Raw genomic sequence first — 19,696 nt, 5'->3', positions numbered from 1 at the left:
ACAGGATTTGTGCTTCTACACATAACACACTGTTCACATGCTGAGGGCTGGCCGAAAGAGCCCAGGCAGGACAGAGGGCAAGCTCTTCGTTCAATAATGAGAGCTCCCAATGTACGTACCGGCGTGCTCTCAGACATCAGATTAAGAAAAAAGGAAACAAAAAGATGGAGAGGGAGTCAAACACAGTCTTTCGTTATGAAATTCACTCCTTATTTCCAAGACAATAATTATCGGCGTCTGATATACTGCTTTCCTGGCCGAAGGATCCCAGACTGCTTTGCAAATATGAGGGGCCCAACGTGACCCAGCCCTGAAGTCCGGCTTTCACCTGGGTGAGGCTGCAGATCCACTGCACTGCAGCTCATGGGCGGACTAAGAAATTGCAACACTAACTGAATTAAGGGGGAATCAGGCCTGGACACTAAGGATAGCAGCTCTATTAGGAACAGTGCTATAGGGTTTGCAGTGATCTAGTAGGCCGGACCTGGCTGTAACATGTCATCCAGAGGACAGCGCCTCCTACAGCAGTGGATTGGAAGTTCTGATACAGAGGAGCAATGGTCACCTACTGGTCCAGCAACACCACTTGCAACAGCAACCTGGCTGTATTTTCAGGTCTGGCTCCCAGGCACGTGATTGTGAAGAGACAGAGACAGAGATGAGACAGAATTCAAAAGAAGTACAGTGGGGCAGGACTGATATGAACTCGGTAGAGTACTGGTGGGCACCAGTTTAAAGATTCTGCTCGATGCACAGAACAGGGAAGAAAATGTAGACTACAAAGGTGTGGCTGGAATGGCTTCATAAATTAATTAGGAAGACATAAGCAGGAAGAAACACATTATAAAAGGAATTCAAAATAGAAAAGGGTCCAGTTAAGAAAACAAAAAAGCTCATAAAAACATATTAGAAGGACCAAGAGCAAGATAGTTAAAAAGATTATTCCAGTCGGGGATAAAATAAAATTTCAATGGACTTTTCAAGGACTGAAGCCATTTGATAAAGTTTCACATAAAATAGTAGTTTTCATGATCCTATGCCAACTAAAATCCAAACAAGGTTGGGGCAAATGTCCTCCTGTTTGCAGACGTTCTTGTGTTCTTCTTAGTTCTCATGTATTGACTCAAGGAAGTTACGTTGCCTGATTATGTAAGAAACAAGTGATGCTTATGTTCAACTGGTGGAAATTCACACATACAATTAATGTTTGACATTCTTAATAAAAATAATGCTATTTTAAAGAGGGGTATAAAAAGACTAAACTACAGTGAAAACTACTGTGAAAATAGTACTTCCAAGTTTTACATTCTTTCTACTTGTATGGTGTCCTGCAAGCCTTCTGAATCACCACTAGAGGGCGTGTGATCCTATTCGAATTCCTTATCGCTTATCACCAGCTTCTGTGCTTCGGAATGTTTTGAGTAGTTGCTGCGGATGTAATGATTATGGGTGGAGAACAATTGGCAGCCAAGCCCGTCTAAGCTAACAAAAGCTTGAGCCCTAAAAATGGAGGCTACTGGGTGCAGTGGGATTTCAAGTTTCCTTCCTAAAGCTGACCCTGCAGGAGCTGGTCTTAAAACATCCTCGCTGCATGATTTTAATAGAATTATATATAATTTCAAACATGGATTCATTTCATATAAAACATCACTTCTTTCAGAATCCACAAACCTCCACTAAAGTCAGGATTCTGAATCAGTGTCGTTCATCTTGTTTTGAAGCAGAAGTGACCATTTCTAATACTCGAGAACTTGTTAAGGTGTTGGTAAGATTCCAACTTGGTACAACTCGGATTCCAACTCAGATCTCAGCACAGGATGAAATAAGATGCCAGATTTGTAGGTAAAAAATACTTTGCAATTCTCTGTTATTTCCCATCTTCAGATAAAGAATCACTGAGGCAACACATGTGAATATTATCATCACTTCATCTATCAATCATCAATTACTATCATCAATTTCCCTTCGGGATCAATAAAGTCTTATCTATCTATTAATATGTGAATATAAATAGGTTTCATTTTCTAACACAAAACAAGGGAAGGGATAATTATGTGTCTCAATACAAGTCAGCAATGATAAACTAAAGGGACTAGCTTGACAATGTACTGGATTCAGTGATGCAAAATGTGGTCTTAAATTAGCATTTTACTGTTTGTTTTTCCACCCCAGAAAACTCTGTAAAGGAAAATTTTACACAATAGGTTTGTGTGGGTGCAGTTTCAGTTGAGTGGCCTCCAACACCCATCCTGTCAAAGACAGATTTCCCATTGAAATGCATTTAAAGAGGGCAGCACCTTGCCTAGACCTCAGAGCCACCTCTTCAGGAAACAAGACCCAACAAACAATATTGTGTAGAATTTTGCAAATTGTCCCACGTTGTTATAGAAATCCATTAGTCCTATTCTCAGTACATTCCAGTCTCATTTTGGGGAAGAATAAGAAAACAAATGAAGAATTAGAAAACAAATCACATATTATCTTATAGTATCTATAAAACAAGGGTATTTTATTGTAATCTGAATATACTGATATACCTTGCAGAAGAGCACAATGACTACGTAGAAAAAATACGGATTGCACATTCTGAGAGCATTTGATAAGGAAAGAATCACATCAAGTCCTGTTGTTAGTCAGATGAAAAGAGCGAAGGGCTTCTGTATATTTCAATGCCGAAGCATCATGTAAACTGGATACGGCAGGTCACTTTGCTTAATATGGCTCCAGTCCCCACCTAACGCACTGGAGCCTTCAGGACTGTGCTGAGAGGAAGCGTACGGGCAGGGCTCCATCAGAACAAAGCTGCCGGGGTCTGAGAGACAATGAAGCCAGGAGCTCCAGAAAAACATCCTGGCTGTAAAACACGGCAGTGCCTGGACTGCGTGGGACGGGACAGGGTTCAGCCACAGAGCAGAGGTCTTCAATCAATCCAAGAAAAAACCCCACTGCAATTCCTCCCCTCTCCGAGCCAGCATATTTACCAACACTTCACATCGCAATCAACTGCGGAACGAAACATTTTATTAGCAAAAATGCGGTCGGCCACAAACTTGAACCAAAGGATTATATGTTAGATTTTTCCATGTAACTAGCGCTTAATCCCATATTCATGTTAGATTTAAATTCCCTTGAGCTTGTTTACTATTTTCTTTCAAAGGGCAGCCTTTGAAAAGTTTACTTTTGGACACACACTATGAACAGACCGCAGGATTTATTTTTTCTTCCAGCTTCAAGGACTGAGGCTTACTTCTTGCAAAGAAAAAAATGGACACTTTGTTTATAGTTAATTAATTTTTACAATAAACCAGTGGTATCGGGAAAGAAATATATCATTGGACAGATTAGGGGTGTTTTGAAACTAAGACGTAATTTAAGGAGTATCCATGCTTTCTATGGATATGAAAACCGTATCATAAACTGTTAAAATTCAAATAATAAAATCGTCATCTCCGTTTTCTGTGTAATTTATTCTTCTCACCATTTGGCAGAAAATGTTTGATGTGGAGTTACAGTTTACACAGGAACTGTATTCCTTGGCACTGCTGTTATTGTTGCTGATAATGTTTTAGTCCTGAAAATCCTGAGGTCTTAATAAATCAGTCATGAAGGATTATCTCCAACACGCCTTCAAAATGGCACAAATGCTGTTTTTTAAATACTGTACGTTGTGATGGTAGCCTGCTTCGTCATTTTGATCTTTAACAAAAGAGAATGAACCCAGTGGCTAAAATGACACCTTTCCAAAAGGTCAACGGTGTCCAACAAATTGCACTTGTATCTGTTAAAGAGAATTTAAATACAATTCCTTTCAGTTTACCATGATAAACAGCTTTACGTTACCCTGCACATTGTCTTCAAGGTGCCTTGTTATAACTGTTCTGACAGAAAATACAAAATATAAACATGAACCTAATCCCTTCATCCATTCTTTCAATTTATTGAAAAGCATAACATTTATTAAATTATTATATATGATATACTACCTGCCACTCTTTTAAAGAAATGCTGTATGAATGTCACTCAAACAGCAGAGAGAGCCTGAAAACAGCATGACAGAATGAATTAGCACCATGACTGCACATCACCCGATCCAGGGTGCCCTTGTGGTGGAAAACAAGACCCACGCAACCAGAATGTAATCATCTACCTCGCGATTTGTGATTTGATTTTGTTCTTGAGTCACATTAGATTTGTCCTTTAAGTAATTCCAGAATATAGTTCAGCGTTAGTTGATTTTTTAGAAAGTTACAGTCTCAGAATCTGTCATCTAAACTTTTTAGAGAAAACAGTGCAAGGTCATTAGGTTTACAGTTTTGGTTAAATTACAGTAAAATGACATTTGTACAGATAAGACAGTGAGGTAACCCTCTCTAGATTCAGCACAATGCCTGTGCACCAGTGTTACCAATATATTTTGGATGACAGACATACTGATTGCAACGGATATATACTGTAGTTCTAGGGCTTTATGACAGACTACACAGGATCTCCATCCATTATTCATCACTCATGTCCAGCTCACCATTTCCATCACCAGCTAAATGAACTGAAAGTAATTTAAAATCACTTGCATTTGTTTCTCTTTAACATCAAAATCTGAAGGGTGTGCTGGAATGAAGAAAACGGAAGTATGTCATTTCAGTGACACTTGTAAAGTAGGCGATAACATGAAAATTTGCACTATTTCTTATTTGAATCTGGCTTTGTAATGCATAGCTACTTTAGGTGGTTAAGGTGCTATTAGAAAAATTCCTGTTTTTATTGTGAAGGAGAACAGTTTTCACAGCGATAGAAACAATGAAAGACTGTGCTATTAGCGTGTTGAAGCACACGATTTTCAATCCGAGATGGAGCTGATGCTGCAAAGCACATGGATATGAGACCAGCCTGAGCTGTGGTTTACAGTAAAAAGAAAATCACATCGGGGGAAAACGAAATTAAAGATGGATTGGTGAACATAATTGTTTTGGGTGGTGCAGTCCACAGGAGACCACTGATCAGAAAGACCTCAATGTGTTCGCTGTGTCCAGACAGACTGCAGGGGGGAAGAGCTCAGGCTCGGTTCCTTGCAAGCCTCCCTATTCCTCACATTCCAGCTCATAAAGCAGAGGCTAGGCAAATCCCAGAAATCCAGTCAACAAAAGTGGAAACCTATCCTGGGAATCAATACATTTTAAAAAAACTTCCAGCATATAATAAACTGATCTCTTTAGAATCAAAATTCTTGATCAAAATCTTTTTAAAAATCTAGTCTTTCAAAATCAAAAGGTTTCCAGTATATCATGCCTCTAATGCATTGTGTACAAATATACTGCAGTCTTGACTGTAGCCTACCTGGTGGTGGGATGGTCTACTTTGTGAATCTGCAGATCGTTATACAGTTATGCATGTTTATATGCATGCTAGTAACACTATAGAGCTCACTAAAGTTCACAGAGCCCACAGAAGTCATTTTACATAACCTTTTGACTTTGTCAACTTGGAGGCTGGCCCATGACAGTCACTGTTCGACCTACTGTACCCACCTGCTCCTGTGTGCCCTGAGCCAGCACGATTCAAAGGAGGTTTGAATCTAACTATCAAGAGACAGGCAGGCATCAAGACTGTTCTGGTCAGCACAGAGATACATCCATACGACACTGTTGACCACACATCCTTTGGTTTTCGCTAGGTGTAATAATGGATAAAATTCAAACTGCAGCAGACACCATCACTCAGACCTTAGGAAAAAAGGCTCATCCCTCACCCTCAGTCTCTCCTTCAGTGAATGTGGTGGGCAGTTTGGTTGGTATTCTATAGATCACCGTCTCATTTACTGACTGGTCTTTCCTAGGGATCATATACAAGTGTTCAAAAGCTGGTGCAATCTCAGGGTACCCAATGGAATTACAATAAATATTCAGACTGGTCAGCCGTGTAAAATAAGATCAACTTCACACAACATCCACTAAGCTTACATGGTAATTCGATGCTTGTTTAGGGAATAAAGAGGCAACATTTCTTTTTCCACAAGCATTTTATTTAAAATGTCAAATTAAATGTCATCAGGTAATCATGAAAACCTAGGAGTTATGAAAGTTCAATCAGACCCTTTAGAATAAGGCCTCTTAAACAGAAACTACAGTCATGCAGTTCACCAAATGATTTGTCATTTGTTCAGTATATAAGGTATGGAAGTTTATTTTAGATCTATTCATTCATATACCAAATATATATACAATCAATGAAATAAACTGTACTTTGAACACAGTTTTGTGTGCTGAATGTAAACAAAAAAACCCTTTGTTAACAAACGAGGCTACATCTAATTAATTTGGGACAGGATATTTTTTAATGCTCTCTAAATCCCTTTTAAAAGCACATTGTGGAGGCAAGAAAGCCGAGTCCAAAACAGCAATAAAACAGGGCTGTCAATCTCAATTACAAGGTAGCATGCAAAACTTTAGTCTTTAGTCTCACTTTAGCATAGCACAACCATGAACTTCAAATAAAAAACACTTATCAGTTAATGACAGATTTAGAACTATCAGAAGAGATTACTATAATCAAAACAAGGTGTTGACAGTAGTAACGGGCAAGAGGTCTTAGGAAAGATCTGAAAATAGGCACCTCAGTTTAGATGCTTAGGTGCTTAATAGAGTAATTGCCCATAATACAGTAGGTGTACTGTACAAATGTACAAAAATTATTTATCTACTGTAACACTCTTAAAAAATATCTAACAACTAACAGTAATATATAAAATTGTATAGAAAAACTCGACTATGATGATGTTTTCCAGAAAACATCCCCCTAACTCCTTAATTACAATTAGAATGCAAGTTTTCCATAAGGTAGGGTTCTGCTGGAAGGCAACTATCGGTTTGTAGCATAATTTACTGTATTTTATCTTAGCACGTATTTGAGGGAGACTTCAAAAGCAACATTAAAGCCCACACTGACTTTGGGGTTCCTTATTATTTTCAGAAGTTGTCACTTCAGGCTGAAGATATTCACATACCAGCCCCATTGCTAGCAATTTAGAAACCTTGACTGACTCCTTATACTGTCAACTGCATACTGTATATCCATCCACTGGCAGAAGGCTGCTTATCCAGGTATCAGAGCCCTGACCTGTCGGACAGGACAGATACTCTCATGTTTTAAATCAAGAGCAACCTGCTAGAGTTATAGTTCCAGCATCTTTTCATTTCAAACAAAACATTTTTTCCAGTATTACTTGTTGTTTGAAATGTTGTGTTTTCCATCCGCAAAAGCTGTGGTTTTCTGCAGATACTAATAAAAGAACCAACAGTAACTGGTACTGAAGACTACATTGGAAATAGCTCACCCTACAGTATATCAGATGGTGTTATAAAAACTTAACTGGAGTTACCATAAAATATCATATTCATTCCAGGAAATTTTTGAGAGACAATGTACAGTATGACTAAGAGACAGCTTCTACCTAAACTGTAAGTATTACACTGTATTTCAAAGGCATCTGTCTCTGTTTGGTTAAAACTGAGATTAGCGAGGGAGCAGAAGTTTAGACAAGCAACTCTAACACAAATAATATTTGTGTCTAATTAAAACATGCAATGACAAATCGCTATGAATTAAATTTTAAAAGCTTTTGTCTGGAAACAAATGAGCTCCAAATGTTTCCTACAGTCTATACAAACCTGTTTCTATATTAGATTAAGAAAACAGACCAATTTGCCCAGGGAATTGTTTTTGTAGTGTGTCTGAATGTTCCCAAAAAGGGCAGAGACACTTCACAGACACAATGTTCATAATGCCAGTAACACACATCTACACATCAACAAGAAGGAAATTTACCTACCCTTTTCTTCTTAAATTAAAACTAAAGTCACTTGTACCAAGAATCATGACATTTGCCGGATGTAACACATTAAAAAATGTGGCAAAGGTTGCTTGAGGAAAACCACTTCCTCTGTTTGTACAGAGCCTGCACATCAGGTTCAGAGGACAAAAACTGTAAAACCTACTGCTGCATAATTCTGTTGTGAGCAACACCAAGCACCAAGAAAATGTGCTTCTCAATTTAAATGACTGGCACATTAAAGTCTTGCCCATGCACACAAGAGGTGAGAGTCTCTAAGTGAATATTTGGATACTGCCATTAAAAGCACATTTCTCTGCAAGCCTGAAATTGTTTTGATGATTACATTTACCTCTATGGAGCAAAACACACAACACACAAGAGATGCTGTATAAAACAGTATAATTATGTATTTATTTTGGCCTCATACAGACTTGCTGGGCTCTGTGCATGCAAAATGAACAAGAGTTTTCTGTTTTATTTTGCTTTAAAAAATCCTAAAAAAAACAAATATTCATATGTCAATATTAAGGCAACGGTTTGTTGGAAATCACTAATAAAACGAAAGCCAACTGGAAGCAGGCAGCTGCCCTGTGACACGCTCTAACTATACTATAAAATTACAGAATGTTTTCAGGCTGGCTGAAATCAACACTAACCGTATGGGAAAAGTACCTACTGTACAGTAATACAAAAAAGAAAAAAAAACTACTAATATTTATTATTCTTATTTTTACGGTGCATTTTTCCTCTAAACCGAAGAACAAAAAATATCCTTTGAAAATGATGTCACAGTATAGCACACGTACAGTAGCCAATGTCTGAAACACAATACCAACTGCTAGTCTAGAAAAGAGGACTCTTATAAAAAGTATGTGTATGATGGATGGAAACAAAGTACACAACAAAGTCTTATTAAATCTAAATGTTATAATAAACCAAACAAAGAAAACTGTTAAAAGAATTGTGGGTTCAAATAATTTCTTGCTAGGTCCAGCGTGGTGAATTTCTATCCCATCTTAGATCCTAACTTAAAGTTTACACTGTGTGTAAATAACAAAGGAAACAGCCGCGTTTACTGAATTCACAACTCTCTCATCAAACCACAGCGATCATGTTTTTTTTAAGAAGATCTAATATGGGGCTACACATACACAGGCGCACGTCGCAGGACCTCTTGCAGCTCCGTGATAAAATCTTATTGATACGTTTCTAAAGCTCAGCCTTTGTTTCAACCCGTTTTGAAAATTAACAAGGCTTGACAGGGTTCGGTTTTTTAATCAGCTTTAGTCTCTGACGACAGGCGAAGGTTCTGTCAGGTCAGATCATTTAGCTTTGCTCCAGGAAGAACACAATATGATTTCTGTCATGCCTTCTGAACAGGAACTGATGAACTACTCGCCAAATTATACCGCACATGTGTGTTATCTCTTGATTTCACATCCTGAGCAAGTTACCTCGCATCATACAGTAGGCAAATAGTTTTGCCTCTTTTTAGCAAACGTCACGCAAAAAATGTTTTTCCAATTTAGTTTTTTTTCTTAAGTCATCATGAATTATATGGTGTGACAAAACATTGTATTAAATGGAAAGCTCATGAATAAACATATCAGTTAAGCAGTCTAACAATAATATACAAAAGTGCTCTACAAAATTCATAAATAATTTAAAAGTTCAAGTTAATACACTTTATATATTAGGTATGTAGACTTATTTCCCTTGGAATCCAGTTAAGGAACATAAGAAGCGACACAAACACAATGTATAGTATATGAAAAAAAATATCTTTAAGTTCAATGCAAGACATTATCACATGTACTGTATTAAGGAGGACATTGCTGCAAAGGACATTTGTGCTTGCAGGACACACATGGAAACAATGTAAAAAGTGCATTTAAAACCACGCATTTAAAACAGGAGGATCTTACCTACCCAGACATGCTGTTGAAGACAATACACTGGCTTCATTCAAGAAATTAGGATGAGATTCTTGCACCAATTAACTTGTGGGCTAGATGGGCTGAATCATATCTTTTTTAACCTTTTTTATGCTCTACGTATTCTCTCGGTAGACAGACACCTTTACACCTTTCTTAATGCTACTGATATGATTCACACTTAACTAGAAATAAGGATGAATGCCCAGCTGCCACCTTCTGTGGGCCCAGACAGAGTCTGAACACTGAACCCTGGTCCTGTTAGAGTTATGCTCAAACACAAACCACACCATCAAACATATTGTGAGCAGCTTTTTAAAAATATTTGGTTTACAAAACGAAGGAATGGTTAACAGCTTAAAACACCAAGGATAACATTTGATAATGCCGAGTAAAGTAGAAAAACACATCCACATGTATATAGATATGTACTGTACACACACAAGCAGGTGGAAAACTAAGTGATGAATATGAGAAGTGACCGTTCATCACAGTATTTTAGAAACTGTTACTAAGCTGTACAGAATCTGCAGTATCAGTCGAGCCTCAGACAATGTAATTTGTATCTTGTCTGATTTTAAATACTGTACTTCACATGTCTGAATGGAACAGAAAGGTGGCAAGGGTTGCTTTCTATCAGGCAGAGTAAGTAATGTAGCATGTAAGAAGCTCAACATAAAAACTAAAAGCAGACAATTAAACAGGCACATGAACCTTGAGAGACCTTGAGCAAATAAGCTCATTTCTTCGATCTTGTCAGCCAGACAGTATGTGGTTCATAGATGACATTCATAGACCACAGTTTACATAAGGTAAAGTTAAGCAAACTATGGTCACAGAGAAGCTAACAGATGAAATCAAACAACAGAAGCTGCTGCAGCAGGAATACTATCTGTGATAAAACAAGCACATGGGGAACACATGCAGTATCAACCCTCGCATGTTGCCACAGCTTCAATTTCCTGGATTTTTCCCCAGCTGCATTTGTCCAGTTAGCACCAGCAAAGTCCATCTCGTCAATGTCAGCTCCACCGAGGGAGAAGGAAAATTGCACCTCAAATCCCTCTTTGAAATGGTCCAGCACAGTGTTCAGCACTAGCAAGGTTGCACACTTCCTTCAGCTGGCATTGAACTATTTCAAGTACAGGGTTTAAATGATCGAGGGCGTAAACAGTGGAGTGGAGTGGAGTGTCCTGGCTTTCACAAGATGAAGGAAGCAGGGAAGGGGATTTTCATCGATCTACCTCTGCGGGACACACTGAGACATCAAGGAGGCCAATGTTGAGCTAGTAAAAATGGCAGTCCATTCTCATTAATACACCTCCATTGTAACAAACTTTCAGCTTCGATGTCATCTCTTCTGACTAACTTAATCGGCAGCCTAGGGGAGAAAGAATTCTACTTTTTGCATAACCCTAATTGTCAATAATTAAGAAAAGGATAATAAAAGGATGACAAGACGCAATTTAACAATTAATATTCTAAGTACTGCACAGCTAAAAGAGACAGGCTCTGCCACTTCCTAAGAATTCGCACACATAGCAGGAATTAGATAATCCCCGAGTGTTGTGCTCCTTGATTATTGCCAGATCAGCTCAACAGAAAGCATCCAAAACATGATCAAACACCCTACTAAAACCACTGCCACGCAGTGATGAAAACAGACAGACAAGGATCCTTCCTTTTGAGGTTGGAGTAAAGTGAATTAGTGTGAATTAAGAGTAGGATTCTTTCTCCCCTAGGCTGCCGATGAAGTTTTCAGACTCAACGTGGTCTCTTCTGACTGTTTCAGTGGTGCATGCAGAATGAAGCAGTGCTGAAAGCAATCTCTCTCAGAACACTGGCTGTTTGATGCTGCTGTTTGGAGTTGGCCAGTGCCAGGACATGCAGAACAAGGCTGCAAACAAGCTGATCTATAGTAAGACAGAAATAGACTAAATCAGAGCTCAAAAGCAGGACTGAAGGATACAGTCCCAGAGATGACAGAGGGAAACCTTTCAGTGGTGGAGCTACTAGAACTACGAGAGAGGGTCATGGTTTTGTATAATCAAGTAGTAGTCCAAACATCTAGCATACACCTCTACCATTTAAATGTAAGAATGTGTTAAGAATTGATGGCCTCGATATTGCCCAAAGCTTCTGTTCCCTGTGCCATGGAGATTGGTGCTTGGGCTTTACGAAGATTTGTTTATCATCTCCTCTGTCGAAGGTTTAAGAAGCAGTAACGTGAATCGAGAATGATAAGCAATATCCCACAACTGAATGGCAATAAGAAATCATATAAGAATGATAAGAAGTATTTTCATTTGTCACAGCTGAACAGCTTTCAGCTACTGTAGGTATACAGATTTGTCTTTTGTCCCAAAGACAAAGACCTAGATTATTTTTTTAGTGTTTTCACTCTTCTCTTTTCAGCATTGAATAAACCTATTACTTGTTCCTTATTTTTTTTAATAGTTGGTTCTTAATAACTAATAGAATTATTTATATTACTCATTATTTTAAATAACATGCGTACATCCAGCAATTTTAAAATATATTAAAGTTTTGAATGTCAAAATATATTAAAATTCTTTAAAAATAAATATTTGGTCTCTGACCCCTCTTGAAATCTTTTTGACATAACTTGGCAATATGAGAAAAGAGTCTGCAGCTGCATTTTATTTGACAGAATTATGGCTATTATATAATTAGTAGTTACTAAGCAATATTATGAAAATCAGTTTAACTGGATGACTACCAATACTTTGATAGTCTTACTGTAATTAGAATTGAATTACATAACTCGTCATTATATGGGTGTTAACGGTACTATAAAATGGAGTATTACCAAAATTTCAATTTACAAAAAGTTATACAAGACAGTTTCTTCTTTACATTCAGCTCTCCTCGTCTCCTACCTGTTTAAGCTGTTTGATAATCTATACAGCAGCTCAGCTTTCAATTCATTTGAAATTCTGAGGTAACATCCAAATGGCAACTATTGGTTTTCCTTTCACATAAATGAGCAGGAACAGAAATGTCAGAACCATATTTGCTGCCTTAGAAGTTAAATATGTTCAAGGAATGCTTAAGGTTTGCTATATTAAAAGACATTACTGAAATTCTGAAAAAACATACTGTATACAGTACTAAAAATCTAATTTTTTTCACTACATCAAGCCTATACTAGAAATAACATAAAAATGATGGTTGTGAAAGGCATTTTCAAAACTCTGTAGTTCATTCCCAAATACCTAAAAGGACTTTCATGGCTATCCTTCTGTAAATTAATGAGAAAAGAACGTTATGTTGAAAAGCAGCTTTAGCCAAAAAAAGAGACCCAACAACTTACATACGTAACAACTCCACAAACCAGCTTTTTAAAGGTTTCCCCTTTCAGCACTACATCTCTATATCACTGGGTCGCCACACTTGGAACCACCTTATGTACATACAGTATATGCAGGTTTCTAGAAATTGTATTGCCTCATACTCGCAGTTAGCCTCTCAAAGGTAAAATATTCAAGCTGGTAAATGGTGAAGATGTACTCTCTGTTTGCATAGAGCAGGTTTCCAAAATCTTCACCTCCTAGCCAAGTGAGACATTCTGTGTTGTGCTGTACATAACAGCTGACCTGCAGCACTGCAAACTGGAATACTACAGTATGTTAGAGACCATTAGAGAGAGGTTCTGGAACAACCAGTAAAAGGCTCTGATGTGAGGATAAAAATTACTACACACTAAAAAGGGAGGGACATCCTGTGGGCTCCACAGCCTTTGCCAAAAGGTATATCATGTGTTTAAGGTACAGAAAACACTGACGAGGCCTGTGTGTGACCCGCAGTGACGATGACTGCCATGTGACATTTGCATCACAACCCCTTCACTTGAGACAGCAGGAGCACTTTCACATCACAGTGTCAGGGACAACTGCATCATTTCCTCTCCGTCCAGATGAAATGGAATCGCCACTGACCCTTTTAAAATACAGTCAGAATAAAATACCATCGGGGATGAAGAGGAATTTGTTACTTCATTTGAATTCATTAGGGAACTTCCTGGAAAAACAAAAAACAAAGCAGCAGTGCTTTAGAATGATCTGTTCCGAGTCAACTTCGACTTGACTTTGATCCGCAAACATTTCATTTGTTAAGCCCCGGCGTATTAATCTTAAAGCTGAGCTTAGATGTGGTGTTTCCTAACATGTCACCCTCTGTAGCAGAGGACTCTCTGTTTCTTTTCCATTACTAACATTGGAAGGGTTTTTATCTTAATAATCCCGTCTGCTTTTCCCATTTTCTCTGAAAACCTACCAAGTGTGTAAAACTGCTGGCAAGTGTTTGAAAACATTTGTGTTCTTTTCTGGAACACATTACATGTTGGCAGAGGCTGAAATGTATGAGAAAGTGAGAAGGGTGTCATGAATGAACGTCAATTGTAAAGGACACTAGAATACAGACTGATGGGCATGGTGCTTAGAACTGATTAAAAGGAAATCTATTATACTGATTTGAAGCAGCACTGACTATTGGTGAAACCATTCTTTTCCCATCAGAAAAAAATGGGATACCACAATGTTACGGCTGTCTAAAATAATGTCCATTAGCACGCATAATGTAATCATCAAGATACAGTACCTACAAAATACACTGCATTACACTTTCAAAAAGACCACAATCCTTTCTTTATTCTTTATGATTTTAATGAACTGTTTTTCATTCGGGAAAGAACAAATGGGATTGTAAGTAATTTCCTTAATATAAGATTACAGGATGTGTGAGGAATTATTTTGCACTTTCTTCTGATAAGTTGTGATGCCTTATACTGTTTTATTATGTTGAAGGGAAGAGAGAAGACCTACTTAATCCACTGGTGAAGTGCAGCTCCCGCCTAGGTGATGTGTGGCAGCCATAATGTGCCAGCATCACCACAATACAGCAGGTCAAGATGTTAAATATCTTGCATGATCATGGGTGGCAAAGTGAAATGACTCTCAGCCCAAATATAGTTCACAGTTTTTCCAGGACTACTACCTGCACAGCAGTTCAGAAGAACAGGAGATGAGTTTTAATTGGCAACAATTTCAGGATTGATTTTTTTTTTTGGGTTGCATCTCTGGACAATATTACCTCCAGAATAAATTTCCCTGTTTCTGTTTCCAGCCCAAAATGAGTTAATCATTAAGTATAATCATTGTCCTGCCAAAGCCTAAATGGAAGACAGGAATCGCTCTATTACAATGGTCCAGTAAATATAAATCATTTTCTGATCTAGGCTACTTTTTCTCAAAAGCTTTATTGTACTTCATTCAAATTGTGACCCTTGATTTCAATAGGATAAATATAATTGTGTGTGATATACAAACGGGTAACTTGCTAATAAAGCTAATAAAAAGCACAAGGTCTTGGTTATTCCTTCTACAAAAAAAGGAATAGTACTGAGGCCTTTTGATCAATCTAAACGTATGTAGTTATACATCTCACCTTAAAAAAGTTTATAACAAAAGAATCTCCACTGTAAAGAACAAGACTACATATGGTTTAAAATTTTACCTAAGAAACAGCTTCCAAATTTTATTTTGACTGCCGGTTGTAGAAATATACTGTATTATGCACTGAATAACCAAGCGCATGCAGTACAATTTTTAATGTAGTAATTTAGCTCAAACATTTTAGCACACAAACATAAAGGCCTAGTCTTATTTAGCCGTCGTCAAAATAAGGCTCTAATTCTGTTCAATATTTCCTTTAAACGGCTAGTGCCCCACTAGAATACTAATTTAGAGTTTAGAATGTAAGAATACTGCAGATTCTGAATGTTCCCTTCTGGGAGTGAACTAAGGTCATCCTTTTACAATTACAGTACTTTTTTTACAGCAGCATACGCTACAAAATGTTTGTTTTTCTGAAACAATATTTAAATCCACCTGTGTTACACACAGAGCAGTGTACTCTTACCAACTCTTACTTCAGGAGGGGCTTTAGTGACTAGACATGATTTTATTTTTGTGCGACGGTTCATGCTGCATCAGCAATTAATCAGGTAAAATGAATTAAAGAATTTTAATAGAATTAAAATTTTAATGTATTTTAATTCTTGGAAGGCATGTAGAAATGGGATTTGCAACACTAGCAATGTTTAGCTATAATATAATGCCTTCTGGTAATAAAACACTGCCGTGTACGTTTGCTTAAGACAAGACAAGATTTCAGACCTACCAAAGCGCCAAGTTAAATAGCTGAACATAGCCTCGAGAAAAAAGACTGAAGTAGACTGTTGGCGAAATTAAGCAAAAGTCAGGCAATTTAATTCTTTGATTCAGCAAAAAGCACAAGGTCTTGGTTAACTTATCATTAACCTTGAACATTTAATCTTGAAAACTATCAAATTTATATTATATATTATTTGGTACAGGAAAGCTCTGTCCAAAAAGTTGTAAGGTCAATAACAAGGCCAAAAGGGCTGGATATCAAAATATTAATTCACACGAATCTTTAAATATTAGCGATTCTGTGCTGCTGAAGCACCGTACTTATTATTTGTAGCTACTACTGGGCTCGCAAAGATTAAACATGTAGAAAGCCGCGCTGACTTTGGGATACATACACTGGAATGTTCAATATTTAACTTTCAAGTTAACTCGTCCACTTTTTTCGGAACAAAAGCAATGACTTCAGGGTGGGATTTAAGCCTATGTAAACAACTCTCGATATCCACCGCAGGTCGGCTATTGCTGGCACAGTTGCCTTACCAGTGCTGGCTCCAGCCAGCGTCCGCCGCTCTTCTGGAGAGCCGGAGAAGGAATCCGTCTTCTCGGGAGATGCGGACTCGTAGCGCCTAGGAGAAGCGGTGGTGGGGCTCCCCACGTCCGAAGGCAAAACCGTGGATTCTCCGAAACCAGTGACATTGGTAGTAAAATCGGTTGATTCCCCAGTTGTAATCCAGTCTGCATCGCTGCTTGCGGTATACGATCCAGCACAGAGACATTTAAAAACGCTCAGCACCATCACCAGGAGAGTGGCTGCGTTGATCAAAGTGCACGTTGCCATGATGCTGAAGAGAAGGGCAGTTGCAGAGATTTAAACCCAAATAAATAATTCTTCAGATTGCGGAGGACAAACATTAAAATCACGTCCCATTTCGACTGTTCCTCAGTTAAAGAGGCCAGCTCCAATCCTTTGACTCCATTGTAACAAGTAACGGTACCTCATTTCAGAGTGACCGCTGTGACTGAAACAGAAGCACAAATTACATCCGAACACGCTGACTCCTCCTACAGACATTAGTGATAGCAGCTACCAGCACTTTTCATCTGAGGTCGGGATATCCTACAGTATGTGTGTGAGCTCGATAGCTGTCATTTTGTAACATGTGATTACCAAATGTTGCGAGTTTTTTGCATTCACGCAAAACTAAGAAATGCAATGTTTTTTTTTTAGAAATTCATGAAGAAGTTCCTTCTCAATCACAGAATAAAATTGTTTTTTTCTTTTTTTTCCCCACTAAAACAACGGATTAGTCTCTTTCACACTCTGTAGTTAGAGGACGGAGACTAATTTTAGTTTGAGTGTTGAGACACCAAAGGAAATCTTAATGTCTATGCAGGACGATTTGGGGGAAATTAGATGCAAGACTTAACATATGTCAAATATTGTTCACGGTAAACGAGATTTTGGCATTAACAAAGGGGTCTCTTCACCTTCCCAAATCATGTCGGCATAAACCAACAATTTACCTTACCCGCAAAATACTATTTTACTCAGAATATGACCTTCGAAAGGAGAGAAATTCTGAAGTTCCTTTACCTCGAAAAATAAGAGTTTTGTCTTTCAGAACAGACAGGCTTTTCTTCAGGAAAGGGACAAATGAAAAAATATTTAATATTCCAGTTAAATCATATAAATGCTAAATCATATAAAATGTCTAAAAACACAAAACTGTAAATAAAAAATAATATCATTTTGGTTTTAAGTCGACTGAAACACCAGTTTCCAGAATGCATACAATTTGTGTCCCTTAATTACTAATAAATAGAAAACATTAAGCATTTAACTGTAAATAGACTCTGTTCTGTCCTTATTCTGAACACTGACAGGGGCCCACTGCAATTCACTTGTAATGCTAATTTATGTAGCTAAATCTTTCTTCAACAGTTTACAAGGCTTCTGCTCCATTAAGCCAAACTAAAATTAATACAACCCGTTTGCCAATAGCCGTAAATCAACAACACATTTGTCATTTGGCCAGAAAAATGACTTCTGAAAATCGTCAATTAATTCTAAAACACTTCTCAGTTACTCCATGTTGTACTGTACTTTCTCAAGCTTTGCTAGGATGTACAAGTGACCAACTCTCTTCAGCAGAAAAAAGAAAAATGACTAATGCATTTCAGACATTTCAACACACATCTGCACATGAAAACATGTGGAGCGTTACTTTCTGAGTGAAACTTAGAAGCATTATGATTCTTCAGTTATCCAGCATCACAAGGGACAAAGTCGTACTGCATCATAACAAAAATACGCAAACGTAATGCCAGTAAAATTCACAGTTTCACGTTTGGATTAAGAGCGCACAACTGCTTCTGAACAGGTGCAGCATCAATCTGAGCAACTGCCGTGCCCTCTCTGTCCCGCAAGAAATCAACTGAAACCACTGAACAGTTGCGCAGCAATATTCGACTTTATTTCTAATCAAGTTCTGTAGACACAAACAGCTGCTCATTCTGATGTCCAAAGTTTGAGCAATGCTGTACACATGGGCCGAAAGAAGGGCGAATTTTGCATTAGACCAGTTGACTCCGACAAAGGGAATGCACTGGTATTTTTACTCTTCTGAAACTTTTATACAGGGAGGCAATTTTAATAAGGACAGCCCTTTCCCACAAAGGTTCTTTGAGTTTGCTTATATAAGGAGAAAGCAAACACGCCTAATGTGTAATTTTATCTCAATTTGTTTTCCCTTCTGGATTTTGGATTTCTCAGTGCTGGTCACCAAGGGAGTGAAAACATTTCTGGAAAGTTTGTGGCTTAAAGTTGCAATGACGGAATTAAACATCTTACTCTCATAATATAAAGGCAGATTACATGAGAGTTCATGAATCTTTCAGGCAAGGTGAACTAATTAGGCCCAAATTATTATCCACAAGCCAGTTTTAAGCAGATATTCTTAATTTATCATGAAAATGGCTTTACAGGTCTATTGTGATATAAGCTATATTGTGCGGAAAAAGTTGTCATTTTATTCTGCACCAAATAACAAATATAACCTTCCCAGCAGAAATAACACAATCTTTCATGTTTATCCACAAAATTGGCGATTATTTTTAAGTGTCCACCGGTGTAAAAATAAGGGATGTTGCCGGTACAGAGAGAGAGAGAGACAGGCTGACTGGTCCTTTCTTATTGGAGCTGGCGAGTTAATTCTTCTCCAGTGATGATGGAAGAATGGTGGTAGCGGTCGCGTGAGGCGAAGTCTGCATTCTCTTCAGTCAGCTGCTGAGTCTCCATGCCAACAGCTGCAAATGAGGGAGTCACAACAATCTGATCCTGTGGGGCTGGTCCCCGCCTGAAAGCAGAAGAGCACACCCAGGACTCTCTGGATTAACAAAGAATTACTGAGCCCGCAGAGACACTACACATTGGAATTGTAAACACCCATGATACAGTTACTTGCCTCTCTCTGCATTGATTTCCTGGTGCGTTCCTTAATCTACTGTATTTACTGTATGCTATGTTAACAGATACAGCTATCAACAAGGTCTTTATATGGGTGTTTTATTCCCCCCCCCAGATGTAAAATAACGTTAGATAAAGATTGTTTTGCCTCATATTAACCATTCCCAACAGTTAACTGATTAGACAAGGAGTTGCACTCTCCAAAGATGTCAAACAAAAGTAAAATCAGACTGGTTGCATCTGGTCTTCTTCCATACAGTGCTGGTGTAACCAC

General features: G+C 38.0%; 2 protein-coding genes across 2 annotated transcripts in view; both read right to left on the bottom strand.

The window, feature by feature from the left end:
- The window catches only part of heg1 (heart development protein with EGF-like domains 1), a 29,417-nt gene extending 12,453 nt beyond the window's left edge, over window positions 1-16,964 (bottom strand). The window contains exon 1 of the mRNA XM_088930329.1: window positions 16,497-16,964. Coding sequence (XP_088786455.1) covers window positions 16,497-16,794 — 298 coding nt within the window. The 5' untranslated portion in view covers window positions 16,795-16,964. The remainder of the gene's footprint in view (window positions 1-16,496) is intronic.
- Window positions 16,965-18,401: 1,437 nt separating this feature from the next.
- slc12a8 (solute carrier family 12 member 8) overlaps window positions 18,402-19,696 on the bottom strand; it is a 30,494-nt gene continuing 29,199 nt past the window's right edge. Inside the window, exon 14 of the mRNA XM_088930328.1 lies at window positions 18,402-19,312. Coding sequence (XP_088786454.1) covers window positions 19,147-19,312 — 166 coding nt within the window. The 3' untranslated portion in view covers window positions 18,402-19,146. The remainder of the gene's footprint in view (window positions 19,313-19,696) is intronic.

Source organism: Atractosteus spatula, chromosome 13, assembly GCF_055471065.1.
Source record: "Atractosteus spatula isolate fAtrSpa1 chromosome 13, fAtrSpa1.hap1, whole genome shotgun sequence".
In the NCBI taxonomy this organism is placed as follows: Eukaryota; Metazoa; Chordata; class Actinopteri; order Semionotiformes; family Lepisosteidae; genus Atractosteus; species Atractosteus spatula.
Note: the sequence above shows the minus strand (reverse complement) of the source record. Positions and strands in the feature narration are given on the sequence as shown.